Source organism: Somniosus microcephalus, chromosome 22 (assembly GCF_052327205.1).
Source record: "Somniosus microcephalus isolate GS21.2 chromosome 22, FLI_Smic_1.0, whole genome shotgun sequence".
NCBI lineage: Eukaryota > Metazoa > Chordata > Chondrichthyes > Squaliformes > Somniosidae > Somniosus > Somniosus microcephalus.
In genome coordinates, this window is record NC_141008.1 from 37,085,655 (window position 1) to 37,110,436 (window position 24,782).

General features: G+C 44.2%; 1 protein-coding gene across 9 annotated transcripts in view; it reads right to left on the reverse strand.

Annotated features, from left to right (window-relative positions):
* The window catches only part of auts2a (activator of transcription and developmental regulator AUTS2 a), a 1,321,624-nt gene that overhangs the window by 27,997 nt on the left and 1,268,845 nt on the right, over positions 1-24,782 (reverse strand). For all 9 annotated transcript variants that reach the window (XM_085964474.1, XM_085964476.1, XM_085964473.1 and 6 more), the window contains 4 exons: positions 18,782-18,877; positions 11,688-11,759; positions 6,119-6,148; positions 4,372-4,443 (listed from right to left, as the gene is read on the reverse strand). In XM_085964474.1, coding sequence (XP_085820600.1) covers positions 4,372-4,443; positions 6,119-6,148; positions 11,688-11,759; positions 18,782-18,877 — 270 coding nt within the window. The remainder of the gene's footprint in view (positions 1-4,371; positions 4,444-6,118; positions 6,149-11,687; positions 11,760-18,781; positions 18,878-24,782) is intronic.

Below are 24,782 nucleotides of genomic sequence, written 5' to 3' on the forward strand. Positions count from 1 at the left end.
CTCTCTCTGCGGGGGTCTCTCTCTCTCTCTCTGCCTGCGGGGGTCTCTCTCTCTGCGGGGGTCTCTCTCTCTCTCTGCCTGCGGGGGTCTCTCTCTCTCTCCTCTGCGGGGGTCTCCTCTCTGCGGGGGTCTCTCTCTCTCTCTGCCTGCGGGGGTCTCTCTCTCTCTCTCTGCGGGGGTCTCTCTCTCTGCGGGGGGGGCTCTCTCTCTCTCTCTCTCTCTGCGGGGGTCTCTCTCTCTGCGGGGGTCTCTCTCTCTCTGCAGGGGGTCTCTCTCTCTCTCTGCGGGGGGGGCTCTCTGCGGGGGGGGCTCTCTCTCTCTCTCTCTGCGGGGGGGGCTCTCTCTGCGGGGGGGGCTCTCTCTCTCTCTGCAGGGGGGCTCTCTCTCTGCGGGGGGGGCTCTCTCTCTCTCTGCGGGGGGGGCTCTCTCTCTCTCTGCGGGGGGCTCTCTCTCTCTCTCTCTCTCTGCAGGGGGGCGCTCTCTCTCTCTGCGGGGGGGGGCTCTCTCTCTCTCTCTCTGCGGGGGGGTCTCTCTCTCTGCGGGGGGGTCTCTCTCTCTCTCTCTGCGGGTGGTCTCTCTCTCTCTCTCTGCGGGGGGGCTCTCTCTCTCTCTCTCTGCGGGGGGGCTCTCTCTCTACGGGGGGCTCTCTCTCTCTCTCTGCGGGGGGTCTCTCTCTCTCTCTGCGGGGCATCTCTCTCTCTGCGGGGTGTCTCTCTCTCTCTCTCTCTCTCTCTGCGGGGGTCTCCCTCGCTCTCTCTCGCCGCTCTCTCTCTCTCTCTGCGGGGGTCTCTCTCTCTCTCTCTCTGCGGGGGGGGCTCTCTCTCTCTCTCTGCGGGGGGTCTCTCTCTCTCTCTCTCTGCGGGGGGGGGGGGCTCTCTCTCTCTCTCTGCGGGGGGGGCTCTCTCTCTCTCTCTCTCGGGGGGGGCTCTCTCTCTCTCTCTGCGGGGGTCTCTCTCTCTCTCTGCGGGGGATCTCTCTCTCTGCGGGGTCTCTCTCTCTCTCTCTCTGCGGGGGTCTCCCTCGCTCTCTCTCCGCGCTCTCTCTCTCTCTCTGCGGGGGTCTCCCTCGCTCTCTCTCGCGCTCTCTCTCTCTCTCTCTCTCTGCGGGGAAGTGATACGAAAACATTAGAAAAATGGCGCAAACTGCATTCATACCATTTCTCCATGGTTTCCGCGGCTCGTCGGCCAAAGTTACAATGGGCAGGCTGGAGACCCCCTGTGGGAATTCGTCCCCCCTGCACATCAAACCTCTGCAATTTGCTGAGAGTCTGAATCATTTTCCAACCTTTGGCACCTTCAGTGCTGATAATATCGTGCATGCAACTGGACTGTCTCCAACAAAATCTTTGCTGACAGACCAGTAACCAGTAAACCAGGCCCTTCAGCCTAAGGACTTAGCCTGGTGTGTGTTCTAATGATAGTCAACTAGGAAACCTTGTGTAACATCCAGGGCACAATCCCAGGTGGTGCTTGGTCCTTTTAAATTGCTGCATCCCATTAGAACTAACTGAAGACAGATGAGTGTTGAGGAGAACCAGCCCTGGGGGTTCATGAACCTTTGGATGTCTGCAGTCAGACCCTGTTACAGCCAACAAGGTCCTCGGTCCCAGCCGAATCTCCACTGCAACTGTTGAGGCCTCTGGAAATTCATTATTAGTTTCTCATTGCAGCAAAGTCCTGGCAAACCATTTACAAAGAAATATTCCACATCAAGATTACAAGTGGACTGAGATTTCTAGAAAATGACAATAGAGGTTAACTGACCTTGCACTTTTTTTTTAAAACCATTTCTTTTGTTTGGACCTATGGTTCCCAAAGCTCGCCACCACTGGGGTTTTTCTTGTATCATGTCTGGGTCTGTTGTAGACTAATTGAGAGAGATTGAGTAGAGAGAAATTGATAGAGAGGAAACGGGGAATTATAGACCGGTTAGCCTGACATCGGTGGTGGGGAAAATGCTAGAGTCCATTATAAAAGATGTAATAGCAGAGCACTTGGAAAACAGTGACAGGATCGGACAAAGTCAACATGGATTTACAAAAGGTAAATCGTGCTTGACTAATCTACTGGAATTTTTTGAGGATGTAACTGGTAGAATAGATAAGGGAGAACCAGTGGATGGGGTGTATTTGGACTTTCAGAAGGCTTTTGATAAGGTCCCACATAAGACATTGGCGTGCAAAGTTAAAGCACATGGGATTGGGGGCAAGGTACTGACTTGGATAAAGAACTGGTTGGCAGACAGGAAGCAAAGAGTTGGAATAAACGGGTCTTTTTCCGAGTGGCAGGCAGTGACTAGTGGGGTACCGCAGGGATCGGTGCTAGGACCCCAGCATATACATATCAATATATATTAATGATGATGATCTAGACGAGGGAATTAGATGTAATATCTCCAAGTTTGCAGATGACACAAAGCTGGGTGGGAGTCTGTGTTGAGAGGAGGATGCAGAGAAACTCCAGGATGATTTGGACAGGTTGGGTGATTGGGCAGATGCAGTATAATGTGGATAAATGCGAGGTTATCCACTTTTGTAGCAAAAACAGGAAGACAGATTATTATCTGAACAGCAATAGATTGGGAAAAGGGGATGTGCAATGAGACCTGGGTGTCCTTGTGCACCAGTCGCTGAAGGTAAGCATGCAGGTGCAGCAGGCGGTGAAGAAGGCAAATGGTATGCTGGCCTTCATAGCGAGAGGATTCGAGTACAGGAGCAAGGATGTCTTGCTGCAGTTGTACAGGGTCTTGGTGAGACCACACCTTGAGTATTGTGTGCAGTTTGGTCGCCTTAGCTGAGGAAGGATGTTCTTGCCATGGAGGGAGTGCAGCGAAGATTCACCAGACTGATACCTGGGATGGCAGGAATGACATATGAGGAGAGATTGGGTCAATTGGGCTTATATTCGCTAGAGTTTAGAAGAATGAGGGGGGATCTCATTGAAACTTATAAAATTCTGACAGGACTGGACAGACTAGATGCAGGAAGGATGTTCCCAATGGCAGGGAGTCCAGAACCAGGGGTCACAGTCTAAGGATAAGAGGTAAGCCATTTAGGACAGAGATGAGGAGGAATTTCTTCACCCAGAGTGGTGAACCTGTGGAATTCTCTACCACAGAAGGCAGTTGAGGCCAATTCATTAAATATATTCAAGAAGGAGTTAGATATATTTCTTAAGGCTAAAGGGATCAAGGGATATGGGGAGAAAGCAGGGACAGGGTACTGAATTTGGATGATCAGCCATGATCTCATTAAATGGTGGAACAGGCTCGAGGGGCCGAATGGCCTACTCCTGCTCCTATCTTCTATGTTTCTATGCTATGATTAGTTACCAACTCCATTATCATTGCATCATGTGACTGCCAGGATGGTAGAAGGTGAACTAGGTGGACCATGGGCGTCTTTCATCCAGCAATCTCTATGTCCCTGTGTACCAGCATCAGTGGTGTGGAATAGAATGTTTCCCATTTTAGGCACCATCAAACATGCCAAAGCATGGTAAAATGCAGAATAAAGTTCCCTCTACTCTATCCTACAATGCGCCTGAACCTAGGAAGAGGACACCTTAATCCAACAGTGTGATTTCCCACATTAATAATTCTAGAACCTCTCGAGTGAGAAATCAGTTTAGTGTCAATATGGGCCAGTTCCTGCTGTAAGCTCATGGCCACTACGGACTGGATCGAGATTGCCCAAACTCATTTCACTATGGTCCCCTGCAGTCAGCAGGCAAAAGAGACTCTCAAGTCCATCAGTCTGGGCTGGGTTTGATCCCCGAGATGTTCCGCTGCAGAATGTGGGAGTGAAATGATGAAGAATTTGATGGAATAATTTGAGTGCGTGACAAAATGTTCAGGGAGCTGTGTGAAAACAAAATCAAAAGCCGATAATGTGTCAAGTCTCACACAGTGTGTTTGGAACCTCCCTATAATATGCTACAAATTATAACCTGGAACACTGTCCCCACTGAATGCCATTCACCACTGGAACGAGGCTTTGAAACACTCTGGGGAAAGTGGCAAACCCTGCAAAGAACTGCTGAACATTATAACAAGGAAATTTAATACAGATTCGAAATGACATAAACCAAGGTACCAGGCAGTGAAACAACTGTAAGAAACTCAGTTCAGTTGGTTTTGTAAGTTGCTTGACTTGCATGGTTTATATCATCTAAACCTCTCGATTAGGCTGGTCTTTGTAAGGCCCTCGCCAATGCGTCACTTGTATGGTTTATGCCATCACCTCTTGATTAGGTCGGCCCTTATAACTCTCTCCCCAACAGCAATTGTGGTGAACAGATGAACACTTAATGCAGCACTCATTCGGGAGTGCGAATACAACGTTCATGAAATCTTGAACGGAGACCGACTGACCTTGACTTTCTGCTGGTGGTGGTATATCTGCCATGCTATGTGGACGTGCATGGCACACCACTTGCCAGGCTTCTGTAGAGCACAACATTTAAAGATTATAGATTCAGCATTCATTACAGTAACCCCAGCTATTCATAACCAGCGCAAATTTTGGCTCAGGCTTCCATAGTGAGGCCTGTACTACAAGACACCTTCGGTAATCCTCTCTAAGTCATCCCGTTGTTCAAAATCCCATTTTAAAGGCACACTGGCACCTCTTCTGCTGTTACCTAAAACACTCCACCCACTGAACATTTGTATGTAAACATGCGACATTTTCCAGCATGGGTTACAAAATTCTGCAGCTTTGCGGCCCATGAACTATTTAATTACAGAGCGGACAACTGATCTGAATTCATCAAAAACCAGCCCGCCCACATTCTAACTCTGCATCTCCACTTTACCTCCCATTTGTAACCTGCTGGCAGTCCCGATCCTCAGACTCCCCCAATTTGCTCACCAGTGCGAGTTGTGGTGATCCAGGTTTCAGTTCCTTTTCCTCCCCCCTCCAAAAGCACTGACAGCGGCACCGTCATCTTTTGAAAGTATTTGACAAATCTTTTTTCAGGTTTGTTTTAACGTAAGTCACCACAATAAGATGTATTGTTACTCTGCAATGAGGCCATGATACTGAGCTTGTCCCTCCCAAACCAAGTATGGCGATCATTATTTTTTAGGGAGATGGTGTCCCTTTAATTAAACTCTCTTGCACTGAGTCACCACCATTTTCATAAAATAGTCAAACACAAAATACTAATAGAAACATAAAAATCGTTAACTCGAATAGTTTAACGGTTCAATTTTTTTTTTAAAAGGCCATGACAGTGAGACTCTGTCAGGATCTAAAAATATTGTGCCCTGTGACATAAGAAAACTACTAGGCACTTGGTCTAAGCGTTAAACAAAGCTTTAATCAACTGTTTTTCAACATGGAGATCTAGTTGTGTCCTTCACTAGTTCCTGTAAAAGAATGTCCTGAGCAAGCTGGGCCCATGCCCGAGTATTTATACTCTCCCTGGACAGCACCACCAGCAGGCTGCCCAGTATTATTTCATAAGTCATTTCCACATGAATGACAAGATTCATGTCACCCTGTTCAACTATAACTTTCAAAACTAATTCTTTTGCCCTCTCCAATTTCCACCTAATTCTTCCGACGCTGCTTACATGTTATTTACTCGCCGACATTTCATCCAAGTGCCACTACCCCATGTGTGAGCCTCGACAGTGAGTGCCACAGGCTACTTAGCAGTGTCTATGGGGTATTCTTGCAAGTGGGGGGGGCGGTTGGAATCACAGCCAAGCGGAACTCTGTATTCGCCAGATTGCTACATGTGCGCTCTCCAACGCGAGCTCAGTATCAGGGTCGCCAGCTGATATTAGCCTTCCTTAGAGACCAAATGCAGTGGCCCCAATGCCACCCTGGCTGTGAGCAGCTAACCCAGTGGAGCTCAGTCTCATGTTGGATGTTTCCTTTAATCGGCTGAGCTGTTAGCAGAGCCGGCTAATTCCCTTCCCCCCAAATCCGCGGGCGCTTTACAACAAAGACACAGAACGAAGTTACGCAGCCCGTCTGAATGTTTGAAAATGGTCTTGCTTGAGAGGACTTTGATGCTTTAATAAGATATAATTTCTTAATCATTCACTTATCTTTCCATGCCAGAGGGAGCAGACAGACAGATTATAATTCAAGAGGAAGAATTCTTACCCTCAGCATCGGCCTGAATGGATCTGTCAACTGCAAATAAAGAGTGACAGCTCGGTTACGCGCCTGTCAGTCAAAGCATTACAATAATTGCAATTTTTATTGCCTCGTTAGTCGTTAATTTAAAATGTTAACATTTTACTTTCAGATGAAACATTATTAGAAAAAATAATCAGCAAGCTTTTATACAATTGCCTGACCTTCTGTTCTTTGTTAATAATCTGAGGAACAGAGAACGCTTCAGGCGCATTACCATAGAAGCAGCTTCCTTTTCAATGCAGAAAACAATTCTAAAAGTGTGACCCCTTTTCTACTAATTCCTTTGCGCAATAGGATCTGATTGAACAGGACAACTGAGCTCTTTTAACCCATTCTGTTTTACCCCAGTACAGTTAGGAGTAATGCCACCTTCTGGTGAGCACACCACTGACAAATGATGTGGCGTTTTAAAATGATAACTGCATGCGCACAGATCCAGTATTTTATTGCCTTGCTAGCTGATCAACATACATTTCAGTTTCCGCCTTGATAAATATCAGATTTGAGAGATTAATCGAGTGCAGGCTGAGCCCAGCATCAGAGCCTGAGTTATGAGGAAAGGCTGGCGAAACTTGGGCGACTCGTCACTTGAAGGGGTTCCCACCGAGGTGTGCAGAACAGTGAACAGAATGGATGGGGTGAATCCAGAACATTACTGCACAGTAAGTAGGGACAGTAGGAAAGGAGGTGCAAAGGTTCAAACAAAAGTCAACTTCAGAACTGATATCAGGAAACTCGTCTACACACAGCGTGGGATAGACGTCCAAATAGGGTATTGGAAACAAAAGGCTGCAATCATTTTTTTTAAGTTTTAAGACCAATTTTATTTTTATTTTATTTTTTTTAAGTCTGACACTTTCACTATTTTGCACCAGCAAGTACATGCAAAATCTTCTGCTCTCCCAGTTTTATCCCCTCATTCCTCCCAGGGCTTGGGAAATCTGGCAGCTGAAGGGAGGCGAGAATGGCCAGATCTCGCGGATAAGTGCCTTTCCAGCACTGCTTGCACTCATTGGGGGATATAAAACCTGTTCAAATTGAAAATTCATTTTCACTAACTCATGATTTTTAAATTAGCAATAAAAACTGACTTTAACGGTCGTTGTTTGTCTTCGTCATGACCCCCCGCCCCCCCCCCCCACCAAGCTTGCTGATGCCAATTTACTAGATCACAAGATGAGGAAGGCAGTTCGGCCTGCCCTAGCTCAAACAATAAGATGGCCCTATCGCAGCCTGCAATTGTTTTTTTATATGATTCCAGTAGTTCTCTCCACTGTTCCCCTCTCAGGAAGTCCATTTCAAGCATTGATCAAATTTCTGAAGAACAACTTTCTGACCTCAGTCCTAAATTTGCCTTTCTCCAGACTGAACATGTCCAAAAAAAAAAAAAAAAAATTTCAAACCAGCATTATTTCTTCACAAAGCTAATGGGGGGGGGGGGAAGGGAATTTTAACCCCCCAGGACGTGTGGGAGAGGGGCGGGGAGGAGGTTAGAATTTTAAAAATCAGAAATCAGACCCCAATCGCCCTCCAACGTGCCTGCTTCCAGTTTTAACGGAGGTGGGTTGGGAAGGGTGGGCGACTAACCTGCTCTTTAGAGGTGGCTCTGTAATTTAAATATTTTAATGAGGCTGCGTGCCTCAAATTTTGCCACAGTTTTAAATTTAAGTGCTGCGGGCTGGGTTTCCCAGGGCTTGGGAAACCTGGCAGCTGAAGGGAGGCGAGAACAGCCAGATCCCGCAGGTGAGTGCCTTTCCAGCACTGCTTGTGGTTTAGGATCTCCCCCCGGCCTTTCCGATCTCCCCATGAGCTTTCCGATCTCTCCCTCTCTCCTTCCCTCCTCTCTGCTCCCCGGCTGCAGCCTACCAGCGCAGGCCTTCCCACACGGCAGCCGCCAACCTCTCAATCTGGCTGGCTGCCATTCGGGAAATGGGGAAAAACCATTTTAAATGAGGTCCTCATTTTCGGGTTTGCTGGCCATTACAACCCCCCACCCTGTCATCCTGTGAATATCAGGGCTAATGTTTCTGGGCTAATGGGGAGATATTCAATCTTGCACTTTAACCATGGCTGCTGTCTGATGCACTTATTGTTTCTGTGTCCCAATTCCAAATATTGCAATAAAATCAAATTGTTGGAAAGTTTTCATATTCTATGCAGACCTATTGACCTAATGATCTATCATTAATAGAAACATAGAAAAATAGGAGCAGGAGTAGGCCATTTGGCCTTTCGAGCCTGCTCCGCCATTTCAATAGGATCATGGCTGATCCTCTCTCCCCATACCCCTTGATGCCTTTTGTATCTAGAAATCTATCTGTCTCCTTCTTAAATATATTCAGTGACTTGGTCTCCACAGCCTTCTGTGGTAGAGAATTCCACAGGTTTAATTAAATTAAACTAACTTTGTAAAAAAGAACTGAACTACTAGGATATTTGGTAAAAATTAACCTCCTTTATAGATTGTGGGCTGGATAAACACGCTTAACAAATTGAAACATTGGCTTGAACCTCTAAGTTGTTTTATTTATTAAATCAGCAAGATGAATGAACAGCACTCAGTTTGACACCGTGAGCAATATTCCTCCCAACACGCCTCGACATATAAAACAACAAGCGCAACGTGCTTTCTCCCTAAACATGGACCCTAGGCTAACTCTTCCTGGCTATGCTGGCTCAGGCTTCAAAACACAGATTGTTGCCTGCAAAATTTACACACACTCTGACTGCTCTCTCTGCAGAATTAGAAGCTAGGAATATAAATCTGCAAGATAATCTCTGTCTACTGATCTGTCAATCTTAGCGGGCTTCAACCAATCAATGTTCTTTCCAAAGAACACAAATCCATTATCATCAGCTTAGTGGTCTATCATATGATCTGTAACCAGGGAGTTTGCAAACAACAACAACTTGGATTTATATAGCTCCTTTAACATAGTAAAATGTCTCAAGGCGCTTCACAGGAGCGTTATCAAACAAAATTTGACACCAAGCCACAAAGAGATATTAGGACAGATGGTCAAAGAGGTAGGTTTTAAGGAGCATCTTAAAAGAGGGGTAGAGAGGTGCAGAGGGTTAGGGATGGAATTCCAGAGCTTAGCACCTCAGCAGCTGAAGGCACGGCTGCCAATGGTGCAGCGATTAAAATCGGGGGTGCACAGGAGGCCAGAATTGGAGGAGTGCAAAGATCTCGGAGGGTTGTAGGGCTGGAGGAGCTTAAAGAGATAGGGAGAGGCGAGGGATTTGAAAACAAGGATGAGAATTTTAAAATTGAGGCGTTGCTGAACCGGGAGCCAATGTAGATCAACGAGCACAGGGGTGATGGGCGAACGGTGCAAGTTAGGATACGGGCAGCAGAATTTTGGATAAGGTCAAGTTTATGTATGGGGGGGAAGATGAGAGAGCATTGGAAGAAAGGCAGAATATGATACACCGCTCGTGATTTGCTTAAATGAAATAGTCATTCGTCAATACTGAATGAAGGCAAACTCTATTAATGGCCTTTCAATGCTGCTCATCATTGAGTGCAATTTAATTGTCACCTGGAGCCAGCTACAGGAAACTTTGGTTTATCCGGAGGTTAACAGTCCGGAATGCTCGAGCCACCGGCAAAATTCAGGAGTCGGTTCAGTAAGTTTTTTTTCTTTTCGTTGCTTTTTTTTCACTAGTCAGGCTGGCTCTGCAAGGTCTAGCTAAAGCTGTTGCTTAGCTACAGAGACGCTTGCAAGCTATGGCCGACTGTTTAGAAGCGGTTTGTTGCTAGATATGGAGCTCAAAAGCTTCCGGATGTTTTAACATTAGCGCTGGTTTGTCCGGCAGTTTCGATGGGACGGCAACAGCTCGGTCCCGTCGGTGCCGGATATCACAAAGTTTCCTGTACTGTCCTCATTTTGAACAGTTTGTGTATATGAAGAATGCTGCAGCCAGTATGTTTGGAGCTGAACTACCTGGGGTGATACTGGTTTAACCCTTAACGTGCTGATTTTCAGAGTACAGGAATACAAATGAACAATTTAACAGGCAAAAATCCACTTTGTCACAATGCCAACATTGAACAGCAACTTCCAAAAAACACAGCATTGGCACCAGTGGGCAGGTAGTGGCACTACAGCTACTGAAGTGTAAACAGATTGAAATACATTCACAATCATGACATTTCACAACCTCAGATTCACAAAATATGAAATGAAACAACTGCAAAAAATCTTTTATCCTTTGCCAGCATCAAGCACTGGCTTTGTCAGCTGTAACATGGCTGTTATTTTCGAGTGGCCCGTTCCCCACCAATAGTGTGATTCAAGTCTCAGAGGACCAGCTTCTCCTCTAATAGTGTGTCACTGTCAAATCCCACGGCGTGTGTCCTTCTGCACTTTTTGTGGAAGATTCTATAATTAGTCCTAATTAGGGCAGGATATTAAACAGTGCAGTGAACTGCTGTCAACTGGGAAAAGAACCAATACCTTATTTAGTTGCCGAAAAGGACATCAGATTCCTATGTAGGGTCGGATAAATCCAACACTTGTTTCATAAATCAACCCCCAAACTCTAAACTGTCCCTTTGACCCTGTCCCTAGCAAGTCTCAAATGGAAAAAAGAGTTATGTGTATGCAGAATAATAATGATGAAGTCAGTGCCCAAGATGTAATATTGATTGCATTCTGGAGACTGTTATAAAGCGATCTGTTATGATGTGTACACCCCCATTCTTGATCAGCAAAATGGGGGTTCTGTTGTGGATTGCGGACATCTGACCTGATAGTGATGCTGCTAGTAGACCTCCCCACGTCATGCATATTTGTACCATTTCTTATATCTCTATAAAAAGAGAAGTTACAGCACAGAAGAAAGCCATTTGGCCCATCGTCTCTATGCCACTGCTAGCTCTTCAACGGGAGCTGTCGATTCTAATCCCATTTCTGTGCCCTTTGCTCATACCCATTTACATTCTTGCCTTTCCAATACTTATAGAATCATTCAACTTTACAGCACAGGAGGCCATTCGGCCCATCGTGCCCGTGCCGGCTCTTTGACAGCTATCCAATTAGTCCCACTCCCCCTGCACTTTCCCCAAAGCCCTGCAATCCTCTGCCCCTCAAGTATTTATCCAATTCCTTTTTGAAAGTTACTATTGAATCTGCTTCCACCGCCCTTTCAGATCATAATAAATAAATTGTTATTTAATTGTTCAGCTTCCTTTAGAATAATGTTGGCGTCTTTGCCAGGGACCTTAAATTCCCTAATATTTGCCCCAGTTCTAAAATCAGCACCCATCTATCATGTGGGCAGACGTTGGGTGGTAGCTACTGGCATGTCTCGCCACCGGGTTAGAAAACAACAATTAACACTTAGCGTAAATATTTCCATCCCCAGCGCTGATAGTTTGCTGGTTTAATTGTTCATTTAAAACCTATTTAAACAAGCAGCATGACAATATGGCAGATATTAAACAACTAGCAGATTACCGAAAGTTATTGCACTAATAAAAAATGGATTACAAAGAGAGAGCTTTTTATAGAAATCAGCCAACATTTACCCTGGGGTCTTTCTGCAGCAGGGTATGGGGGACAGCTCCAGGCCTCCCTGCCACATCAATGGGATTGGAGGTCTGTGGAGGAAGATAGAAAAGCCAGTTAATGTGGAAAGATAAACCATTTCTGACAGTTCTGTTGAGCAGGTGAAATGTTTAATTTAGGCCAGTAACTGTAGGAGAACAAAGCAGCTATCTTCAGAATAGGAAACAGCAGCTGGTGATTTTTCTTACACATTTCTAGCCCCTTCTTTTGTTCGCTGTTTATAACTCTGCAACTGTTCTGAGAAACAACAGCATTCTACTCCTATTTTGGTTGATGTGTACCATTTTACACCAAACATACATCTTCAAACTGTTGTTATGCCAGCAAGTAGATTGTTGCTTCAGCAAACTTTGGGAGGAAAAAAATTGAAGGAGAGAGATATTAACACTGGGAAAAGTAACATTTCCCATTTCAATAAAGTCATCCACCGCACACCTAGGTGCAGAATAAAGCTCCGTCTACACAGCCCCAACAGTGTGTCTTGATCCCAATCTCAGAAGAGCTTCTCCAACTGCCTGCATTCCTCTAACATTTTCCAGTTCCGACACCAGCTACCCTGTGGTCTCCCTGGCTGAGATTGTCTCATTAGTGCCAAATTATATGGACACAATTAGCGTTCTGCTTTTACTTTATCCCGACATGGATACATTTCAGATTCTGAGCAGTTCTTGCAAATGTCATACTGACTTCACTTTCTTTCATGCTTAGGCAAAATGTGAAGCAACTCTTTCTTTGGCTTCAAATCTTTCTGCACCAGTAAATCGTAGAGCAAGTTATTATCTTCATGGCAAGAAACTGGAAAGTACTGAAGTACAAAGGGATCTGGGGGTCCTGGTGCACGAAACTCAAAAGGTTAGTATGCAGGTGCAGCAAGTGATTAAGAAGGCCAATGGAATGTTGGCTTTCATTGCTAGGGGGATAGAATATAAAAATAGGGAGGTATTGCTTCAGTTGTACAAGGTATTGGTGAGACCGCACCTGGAATACTGCGTACAGTTTTGGTGTCCATACTTAAGAAAGGACATACTTGCTCTCGAGTCAGTACAAAGAAGGTTCACTCAGTTAATCCCGGGGATGAGGGGATGGACATATGAGGAGAGGTTGAGTAGATTGGGACTCTACTCATTGGAGTTCAGAAGAATGAGAGGCGATCTTATTGAAACATATAAGATTGTGAAGGGGTTGGATCGGGTGGATACGGGGAAGATGTTCCCGATGATGGGTGAAACTAGAACTAGGGGGCATAGTCTTAGAATAAGGGGCTGCTCTTTCAAAACTGAGATGAGGAGGAACTACTTCACTCAGAGGGTGGTAGGTCCATGGAATATGCTGCCCCAAAAAGCTGTAGAAGCTACATCATTACATAAATTTAAAACAGAAATAGACAGTTTCCTAGAAGTAAAGGGAATTAAGGGTTACGGGGAGCGGGCAGGAATTTGGACATGAGTCTAGGTTCGGATCGGTCATGGCCCTGCGGGTAGCGGAGCGGGCCCAGGGGCCGTGTAGCCTGATCCTGCTCCTATTTCATGTGTCTAATTCTGTTAGATTCAGGAGCTGGTTCTGTGATAGTGGATTGGCGGTTAGGATCAGATTAGCCATGATCTTATTGAATGGCGGAGCAGGCTCGAGGGGCCGATTGGCCTACTCCTGCTCCTATTTCTTATATTCTTATGTAACTAGCACTACCCTTGCTATGGGCTCACAGCCAATAGGAACTGCCCAAACTCATTTCACAGAGGACTTTAACAAACCATCTGTGCTATATTTAAACCCAGCTCCCATCATCAGAAAGTCTGTGTGGTAACCCACTGACAAACCTTGTCCATTCCACACTCCATTCAGTTGTCCCTGTGACACTTCCCACAGCCCGTTATAATGAGGCCACAAGAGAATCCAAGTGACATCATACGTGGGGAGTTCAATGCGGTGGCTTTAAAAGGGTAGACGAGGAATCCTACTTTGTGGCTTTCAGCACTGTTCATGTAACATATCTGACCTCACTGAGTTTAAAGTTAGAACATAATCGCTGTCATAAATTGCTAGAATTCAATTACTGTCGAGCTGAAGCTACAGGAAACTCTCTTTTTACCAGCACCCAAATATCCAGAAATCTCTCTTAACTGGCAAAATTCAGGAGTAGGCTCAGGTAAGTTTTACTATATATTAGTGGCCGTGTAACCGGGGTTCCTGGATCTGTGGCTGTGTAACTGGGGTTCCTGGATCTGTGGCCGTGTAACCGGGGTTCCTGGATCTGTGGCTGTGTAACCGGGGTTCCTGGATCTGTGGCTGTGTAACCGGGGTTCCTGGATGTGTGGCCGTGTAACCGGGACTCCTGCACAAGTGCCGGGTAACCGGGGTTCCTGGATCTGTGGCCGTGTAACCGGGGTTCCTGGGTCTGTGGCTGTGTAACCGGGGTTCCTGGATCTATGGCCGTGTAACCGGGGTTCCTGGATCTGTGGCCGTGTAACCGGGGTTCCTGGATCTGTGGCCGTGTAACCGGGGTTCCTGCACCTGTGGCCGTGCAACAGGGGCTCCTGGATCTGTGGCCGTGTAACCGGGACTCCTGCACAAGTGCCGGGTAACCGGGGCTCCTGCACCTGTGGCTGTGTACGGGGCTCTCGTACCTTGGTAAGTATACCTTTTATACCTCTCTGTAATCCGGACTTTTTGATCAACCGGCACCACGCCGATCCCGTCGGTGCCGGATAAAAAGAGAGTTTCCTGTACTTGTAAGAAGCTGATCGGCTGTGACTAGTTTGCTGGTCTGTGCAACACCTTAAAATCCCCTTCATAAAAGCAACTTTGGAAGTGAGTAATGGACTTGAAGGAAAATCCAGTGGACTATTTTAACTGGACGGTTCTAAAATAGAATTGCTGCTAATACTGTTTACCATTTTGATTTCGGAGGCCTTGGTAATGTTTTCATAGCATTGGGCAGTACTGGATGGGATCAAATAATGAGCTCCTCAACTGACCAGCCTCTTCTCAGTTTCACAAAAACGTAGTTACGTAGTCCAGTACTGCTCGGGGCTGTTCAATTGTTCTCGGTTTGCAGTAGCTCTGGGAAAAGTTGAAGCCAGGGCTAGCAATCAGGTGTCAATCTCGTATTAGAATCAACCAATCAGAGATAAGTTTTTTTAAATGGGCAGATTAGAATAAATTTGGGAATAATTATAATAAATCTGATTATGATTAAAAATTACTCGGAAGAGTGACTGAAAACAGCCACAGAAGTGTTACACTTGTAGGAAGTATGTACAGGTAAGAGTTTTAATATATATCATAGATATTTCTGCCTTAGTTTCCCTGCTATCCCAAGTTAGCACCATCTTTCCTCATTTAGCTAGGACAGTTGAACAGTTTGGGTTGCCCACCTCTCCATGGTTACTGGCAGCACTGGTCATAAGAACATAAGAAATAGGAGCAGGAGTAGGCCAATTGGCCCCTCGAGCCTGCTCCGCCATTCAATAAGATCATGGCTGATCTGATCCTAACCGCCAATCCACTATCACAGAACCATCTCCTGAATCTAACAGAATTAGACACGAAATAGGAGCAGGATCAGGCTACACGGCCCCTGGGCCCGCTCCACCACCCACAGGGCCATGACCGATCCGAACCTAGACTCATGTCCAAATTCCTGCCCGCTCCCCGTAACCCTTAATTCCCTTTACTTCTAGGAAACTGTCTATTTCTGTTTTAAATTTATGTAATGTAGCTTCTACAGCTTTTTGGGTCCATGATCAGCCACCAGCAGATGCATTTTTGTGGGCCAATATTAGAACATAAGAAATAGGAGCAGGAATAGGCCACTTGGTCCCTCGAGCCAGCTCCGCCATTCAATGCTAAGCATCATGGCTGATCTTGGGCTCAAAGCCATCTCCCTGCCCGCTCCCCATAACCCTTCACTCCCTTATCTTGCAAAAATCTGTCTATCTCCACCTTAAATGTATTTAATGACCCAGCCTCCACGGCTCTCTAGGGCAGAGAATTCCACAGACTTACAACCCTCTGAGAGAAGAAATTCCTCCTCATCGCAGTTCTAAAAGGGCGACCCTTTATTCCAAAACTATGCCCCCTAGTTCTAGATATAAGACTATATTGGCCTAATGTTTCTCATTCTGAGCTGATGCATTTTATCAACAAAGGATACTTCAATGTGCACCCCAACTGACTTGGTGAAACATTGTGGAATTCCAAGGTGCGGATAAAATAAAGCAGTTTCATCACATTCTTTGTATAAATGAGGTCTATAAGATGTGCAGCGAAAATAAAAATGGCATTCTGTTTCTTTGTAGATAGGTCACATTGAAACAAATCATCATGTTAACTGGATGTGACTGTTACAATTTGGGCTTTTCCACAACACACTTTACTCAGCAAAAAGGTCATTTCCATAAGCAGGCCTGTGTCTCCGACCAAGTGAGATCTGTAACCTTTTTCATGATGTGAATGGAACATGACACAGGACTAACAATTACTCTTTCACCATGGTATGATGCATTGGAAATTACATGGGCTATCCACCACATCCCCATCTGCTTCAATAGATGGAAAAGATCAGAGTCTGACTAAAACTAATAGTCACATTTATTTGCAAGCAGTTTAATTACGTAAAAGCAGATACACCGAGCAAGAAGCTAGCAGTATAATACTTGATTCATTACTTAAAACTGTTTCAAAACAATAAAGGGTTTTAAATCTTTAGAAGTCCATTCCAATAAATTTTGAACTTAGCCTCTGATGAAATGCGTGTAACACCCTTTCCCTGCTTTATCGTGGAAACAAGCAGTCAAAACAGGGAAAGAGCTGGCGCAGACTCGATTCAATTTTCAATTCAATTTTAAATTTTATTTTATTTGTCATATATGCAGCAGACGTGTGTACTGCACAATGAAATGTTGATTTTTACGAGTCCTCCCAACATTGGAATAAATATGGCATAACAATGATAAAAATACTAATAGAAATACTAATAGAAAGACAGTAATAATAAATAAAACAACAGTAATAAATAATAATAAATTAATCGTTCATGAGTCTTATGGCCTGGGGGTAGAAGCTGTTTCGAAACCTGTTGGTACGAGACCGTATGCTTCGGTATCTCTTACCGGACGGGAGCAGGGCGAAGAGGTTGTGGCTGGGGTGACTCGCGTCTTTAATGATTCTCAGGGCCTTCTCCCGGCACCTCTCGGGGTAGATATCCTGCACAGCAGGTAGTTTAATTCCTATAGTGTGTTGTGCAGCTTTCACTACCATCTGTAGAGCCTTGCGGTCTGTGGCGGTGCAGTTGCCATACCAGGTAGTGATGTAGCCGGACAGGATACTCTCGATGGTGCACCGGTAGAAGTTGGTGAGAATCTGGGGGGCCATTCCAAATTTCTTCAGTCTCCTGAGGAAGAACAGGCGTTGGCATGCCTTCTTGGTTACAACGTCGATGTGATGGGACCACGTTAAGTCCTCCGTAATGAATACACCCAGGAATTTGAAGCTGCTGACCCTCTCCACCTCAGCCCCTTCGATGTAGATTGGGGTGTGTCCCTCCCCCTGCCGCTTCCTGTAATCCACGATCATCTCCTTTGTTTTGCTGATGTTGAGGGAGAGGTTGTTGTACTTGTACCATTCTGCTAGAGCTCTTACCTCCTCCCTGTAGCCTGTCTCGTCGCCATCTGTGATCAGGCCTACGACGGTAGTGTCATCAGCAAACTTGATGATGGAGTTGAAGTTGTGCATGGCCACGCAGTCGTGAGTAAACAGGGAGTACAGAAGGGGGCTGAGCACACAACCCTGGGGAGCTCCCGTGTTCAGGATCAGTGTGGAGGAGGTGTTTCTGTCTATTTTCACCACCTGGGGTCTTCCCGTCAGGAAGTCCAGGATCCAGTTGCATAGGGAGGTGTTAAGTCCTAGCTCACTGAGCTTGTTGACAAGCTTGGAGGGGTTAATGGTATTGAATGCTGAACTATAATCAATGAACAACATTCTCACATAGGTGTTCCTCTTATCCAGGTGTGATAAGGCAGTGTGCAGTACAGTGGCGGGTGGGGACTACAGACTGGTACAGTGAACGGTTGAATATATCCGTAAACACGGCAGCAAGCTGGTCAGCGCATGCTCTAAGGACACGCCCAGGGATTCCATCTGGACCGGGTGCTTTGTGGGTGTTCACTCTCTTAAAGGTCTTGCTCACGTCAGCCACGGAGATTGAGGAGACCCGGTCGTCCTGAGCCGCGGGCGCCCTTGTAACAGGCCAGTTGTTGTTGGCCTCAAACCTGACTCGATGGGCCAATTGGCCTCCTTCTGTGTTGTATGATTCTATGATTCTATGAATCAGGGATATGCCCCCCAACTCCTTATAGAATTTTTTTTTTAGGATTCCAATGGTAGATTTCTCCTGATGATCAAATGGATTCCTCACAATGGCCATACAATCACAACTGCTACAACTGTTAAATTTGAGATAGCAACAGCTTCTATTTTTGTGTCTTTGAGGCAAACGCACACATATCAATATTTCAAAGACATGAGGTAAGTTTTGATACAATTAACGTGCGAATACGAGCAGCAATGTCATTAAGGGGACCCGACTGGGAATTATCTACATCTCTAAATAGGTTTGCCGATTTGTCTTGGCACTGGGATGGAAAACCAAAGAACTCTTTCTCAACCACAGCTAATTTAAGTTAATTTTAAACTCACATTATTGCGTCAAAGCTAATATCAAAAATGATACACTACATAAACCTAATTGTTTGAGGCATGAGGAGCTCTATGTCCATCACAGTGACATCAACGTGACAAAAATTGCACACCTTTTCTCTTTTCCCCAAACCAATAGGAGAGTTTGATGATTTGAAGAATTACTTTGGAGCATGGATCTGATTCACAGTCAGCTCAAACAGGTGATGAGATCTCCTTCCCTTAGTTACTGTTTATGGTGTCAAGGTGACCTCAGTTCAGAATCTAACTGACAAAAGTTGCTAACACAGACCTTCGATCATTAGTGACACTTTAAAAAATAGGAGTGGATAATCGGGAAGAGGGATTTCAGGGTTACCTTCGGCTGAAATGCTCCTTGCAGAGAGCCAAAAGGACCTGTAGGTGGAATCATGGGAGGAATTCCAGACATGGACGGAGGATATGAATGAAACAACTGCAGAAAAGAAAAGGAGGAATGTTTCAGATTTGCTGATTACAAATGATAAAGTGCACAACAAAAACAAGCAAAGCATTTCGCACCTCTTCCATTATATACTGCGTACTTTATTTAAAATTAGGTTAGAACGGTAGCTTTGGAACAGGATTTGGTTTCACCAGCATCTTAAAACCAAACAGATTTAATTCTTTGCTCATAAGAATGTTGAAACAAGAAATGGGCGCCCACACACCCTGAAGGCTCAAGTTCTAATTCAACACCTCCAAAGATCACTGTGAGAAAGCCAATTTCTTTCAAGCAAGTCTGCTCCAAACTGGTCTATTTATCTGCATGCTACTATAACATGGGCGAACACTTAATGATCTTTCACCACATTTCCCTCTTGTTGCTAATGGCAGTGTGTGCTGACATGAGCAAACACAAGAAAATATCGCAATCTTGAAAAAGGCTCTGTATTTGTCTAAGCTCGCCACACACCCTCCCTGCCAATGAAGCTATTCACATGGAAACCTTGGCACATTTTCTTTTTGTGGGAATTAATATATTTTTATGGGAACACAGTTCCATTTGAATGATGTTCCATGCATACACACTTAAGCCAAATCTAAATGCAATCTTCAAAAACTCAAATGGCTCTGTCCAACTGGGTCCTCCCTCTAATTTGAATGAGCTTCAATTTTGGGATGGAGTTCATCTGTATTCAATGCCCTATATGATCGTTCAGCTGGAACAGCATCATCACTTTGGTCATAAATTTCTCCAGGCTCATCAAAACTAAGCTATGGCAACGCTAACTTTCTCAAGCCTGTACCTGCACAAGCTAATGGGGCAAGTCTGTAGTCTGCAGCCATATTGTGGAGACACACCACTGTGAACGCACTCTAATCCTTTTAGAGGACGACGCATTGCAAAATTGAGTGAACATTAATCCCTTGCTCATCTGTTGTGATTTCAAGTTTGTTTCCCATAAATTTATAATTTCCGTAAAAGAGGAAATCTTTCACTTACCACAGTGCTAATATTTTACCAATAATCAATTATAAGCTATAAAAAACAAATATCATTGTAGATCAGGTACCTCTCTTGTACTAATTGAGGAGAGAGAGGAAGGTGGCCAACCCACACACCATCTTGCTTCACCAACTATGGTGGATCAAATAACACAGCCATTAAAACTCCTTTACAGCTCCCGATATATTATGATGTCCAAAGATTATCAAGCCTTCCCATTAAGTTTGCTCTTCAGAGTTGGTTTTGGGTTCTCATGGTAAAGATACGGTAAAACAGGCTTAAGGGATCTGTAGCCTGGTATGTGTAGTTTACAGAATACTGGTGAAATCACTTCCTGCTATAAGCAAAAACGCAATGTGTAAGCATTATCGGAAACCAATAGCTGTAATGAGGAGTGAGAGAACCTGCGATTTATGGTGCCTTGATTTTACAATGCAGACCACACCTAACAAACCACTTATACACATAGGGGCATGGACATTATGGCTCAGAGTTGGGACTGTATAATAGCGACTGAGTTTCAGACTTAATTAACTACACGTGGAGTGTATACAAGAGGGCAGTGAGAGGAACTGCTCCAAGAACTCTGCTAATACCACTTTTGTGCAGGACACCGAGAGGTATACAAAAGTAGATGGATGACAGCATCTCCCTGAGATTTACCTACTTCCTCTTTGGGGATACACCAGCCTCCACGCAGTGCTTTCCCACAGAAGGACGATAGAGTTCAGCCACTTGGAAAACATGTCTTGGGTATAAGAAATACTATCACAGATAAAATGCACAGGATTCATCCAGAACCATCATGTCACTTACTGTTCAAAATGGATCACTTTCTCATAAATACACTGTTCAAAAACCTCCATATCCTCTTGGATTTTTAGGGCAGAAATCCCCAAAAAAATTTCATCATCAGTGAGGCTACCTACCAATCAGGTCTGATAGTTTAGCAATGAATCTGAGCCACATGAACAGAAGCAAGTTCTGCCAGCACTTTGGCGATAGATCTTAGTCCACATGGTTCACATGGCAAACTGTACATTTCGACTATTTGGAATCTTCCCTCAGATAATCGACGCGCTGGACTTTATATTTAATTTAGGGGCCCAACAAATATCGCAGTGCAAGACGACTAGGAATTTTGAACCCTGATCATGTCAGGTGTGCTTTCAGCTTGGAGGCATTTACTCTGGTTCAATGAACACCATTGGTTTTAAATCATTAATCCCAGGCCCAACCGCCTTCCAGAACAAGGCCCAGTTTGTGGAGGTTATGTATGCTGCAGATAAATCCAGCGCAATGGAAAGCAGCAATAGCAGCAAAGAAAATGTATGGCTGTTACTGAATATTGGCATGGAGCATTAAGCTTAGAAGTAGTAACTGAAATAAGTCAAATATTTTGACTGCACTAAAATAAAAAAACTTCTTGACTACAGCCAGTGAGGGAATCTTACACTACCTTACATAGAGTTTGCTGAGGGATAGAGCCACTTAAAGTGTGGAATACATAGCTTCTATTGACCAACATCTAAAGTTATGCTAAATGACACTAACTGAGCACTATATATTGGATAAGTAACTTTTGAATTGGCTTTACTGAAAATAACCCTCAGTAAAACTGAACTGGATATTCTCTTAACTTTTAACAGGTGTCATTTCAAGAAGATGGGGTTCAATAAAACCCAACTCAATATTGTTTTCCCGCTGAATGGTTTTGTTCTGACCAGATACAGTATTCCCTTTTGATCCTATTTCTGAATGCAAAACGCAAGCCTTCAGCTGATTAAAGCACCATGACCTCACAAATCACCTTTGGCATTTTGTGATTGCGACAGTTTGTTTTTACTCCTTCAATGAATTTCATTTCTTTTGTCAAAATAACTTTCAGAAAACTAAAAATCAATTAAGGCCACTACCGTTTTTTTTTAAAAATGCCTCAAGCCATGCTAAGGAATCCATACTGATCTGCGACTGCTAAGTGTTGGTCAGTGTTTGCAGATGAATGTCACATTCTACACTGTGAATCTTCCCATCTTAAGAAGGGATACTTCAAGGATTCACTTGACTACAGGCAAAAGGTAAACTTCTGTAACTATTGCTTTGATATTTCTGACTGTCCCAGTAGACATAGGTGTTTAGCACTTCAAAAATTGGAATTTTGTTAAAGAAAAAGCACTAGATATAAAAATAAATCGTAAATATTCATGTATTTGGAGAATTTCCAATGGATAATAGGCCTGTACAGAAAATTCCAGCAAGGTGATCTCTGCTCACCTGGAGACTTGGAAATGTGCATGCCTGTGGGGGAAGGACATCTCACCTCTCCAGAGTTCCATTTCAGGAGTTAAAAATGCGTGCATTCCACAGAGTTAAGATACCTAAGGTTAGGGGAGTCACCTGTACAGTGAAAAATATTTTAAGTGGTTGAATGCACAAAGGCAGAAAGGTTCTAGATTCTGTCAAGTGTTGCTATCTATTTTGTTCTATGAGTGGAACAGTCACCGACAGAAGTGGAAGTGGGGTCTCCGTTTGAAAGCACTGGCTTGTAAACTTTCTGCACAGCCATTCATCCTCACGCACTGATAACATGCTTTATTTTGTTACTACTTTTAAGCTCTGCAGCAGACAGCAACTTATCGGAGTGTGTGCGTTGCATGGAAGCACACCAATGACCAAGCAAAGCTTTAGATGCAAGAGATTTGAAAATGAAGTGGGAAAGCAGCTCTGCTGTGTGAATATCAATGATCGCAGCACAGTCAAAGAGCAGCTCACAGCGATGATTAAAAACCCTTGAAGCACTGTTGGTTAAGTGTGATCTCAGGCTGACTGGATCCCCATTTGTGTAAATAGGTTTGCTATCATGTCTATACTGAATGAAAGAGACCATACTCCCCCATACCCCTTTTGATAGCTGAGGTAGGCTACAATTCAAAGTGCCACTTTCATTTTTGTTCAACAGCTGTCATGTCATTATCAGCAACTTATGGACATAATAATCCTCCCTGCATGCTCACTATGTTCAAATCGAGCCTCACCACACTATCCTCCTACCCTGACCTATTCATTCCCATTCTCTTGGATAGACATCAACTTTTAAAACCCAACCTTGATGTCCCCTAACCACTGTTTACATCTAAAATTAAGTTCTGATGACACATACACGCCCAAAACATTAACCTGCTTTTCCTCTTTACAGATAGCCACTGACCTACTATGTATTTACAGCAATTTCTGTTCTTATTTGCATCTTTTCGTCTACTCCTTGAACTGTGGTTTACCTCGGCTTCTCAATCCAAAAAGAAAACGCCCAGTCTTGCTACAAGCAGCAGAATAAAGAGCACTAGTTCTGTCAAAACTTTAAGTGGGCCTCCAAAATACTGCACTTCAGCATTCAAATTAAATATAGCATCAAATCCAAGTGTGTTAATAAGGAATACCTGTTGCTTTACAGAAGCTCCACAGGCCTCATTCAAAGCTATCAGACATCAGTTGTGCTCAACAAAACATTTAAAATACTTCAACGATCACAAAGTTTAATTGTGTTTCTTTAAAAAGTTCATACTCGGTGCCAGAAGCTGTGTAGGAATGCAAGTAAAAATGGTAGTTTGATTGCATTCAGTCCCTAAAACTATATTTAATAGATTGTAGCCTTTACATTTCTGACTGTTGTGATTAGTTCAAGGGAATTTTCGTGCGCCTTTGATATCCAGGCTGTTTAAATCATCAGAAAGGATACGGTTTCTTAAGGCAAGACTCTGGTGTGAATTAAAATGCACAATGCTCTGAGTGATGAGCAGCAGGTGGTGCACTGAAGTCGAATTGGAAACCATCTCCTCCTGTGCCTGCTCTCAACTTGAATTGGCTCTGGTGCAAATGGACAATCCAAAGTCAAGCTGGTTTTATTATTCCATTGTTCCGTCCTTTAGCTGCCAATGAATTCACCATTTCTTTTTGACAGGAGAGTAATTATCTTGATATATTAATTATCATGATGTCCCATTATGTTTATTCCTGAAAGTATGCATTCCTTGCAGTGAAGTCCGTGCTGTTAGCAGATAATCACAAGCCGTTGTTTATACTTTTTGCTGCAAGGGAGGCAAGGCATGAACCTCACCTACTTGAGAACTTATTCATTCCAGATCCATTTTATTTGCAATGATTTAAGCATTCTTTGCGACTTCACTCAGGACAGCAAAATAGTGCTTGAAAATATGTTGCAACAGTGGGCCTGACAAATGAGAATGGTCTTGGCAAAAATAAATTTTAAATGTTAACTATTGACCTTTAACCTGTGCAGGATGAAGGACACACCTGGCATCTATTCTGGATCACACCTTCTGGTCTCTTGATCCTTTTTGCCCAGTTCATGTTTGTTCACTTTCAGGAATGATGGTCAGCATCCTTTGAGGGCTTTTAAGGGTAACAAGCCACCCAGATTAATAGGCTTTAGCAGCTCTGGCCAAAATCCAATCACCAGAAATAACTATTTAATAATATACGTGCATACGTGTCAGATCATACTGCACAAGGTAAGAGCGCACGGGGTTGGGGGTAATATATTGGCATGGATAGGGGATTAGCTAACTAACAGAAAACAGAGAGTCGGGATAAATGGGTCATTTTCCGGTTGGCAACCAGTAACTAGTGGGGTGCCACGGGGATCAGTGCTGGGGCCTCAACTATTTACAATCTATATTAATGACTTGGATGAAGGGACCGAGTGTACTGTAGCCAAATTTGCTAATGATACCAAGATAGGTGGGTTAGCATGTTGTGAGGAGGACACAAAAGAATCTGCAAAGGGATATAGATAGGTTAAGTGAGTGGGCAAACATTTGGCAGATGGAGTATAATGTGGGAAAATGTGAGGTTATCCACTTTGGAAGGAAGA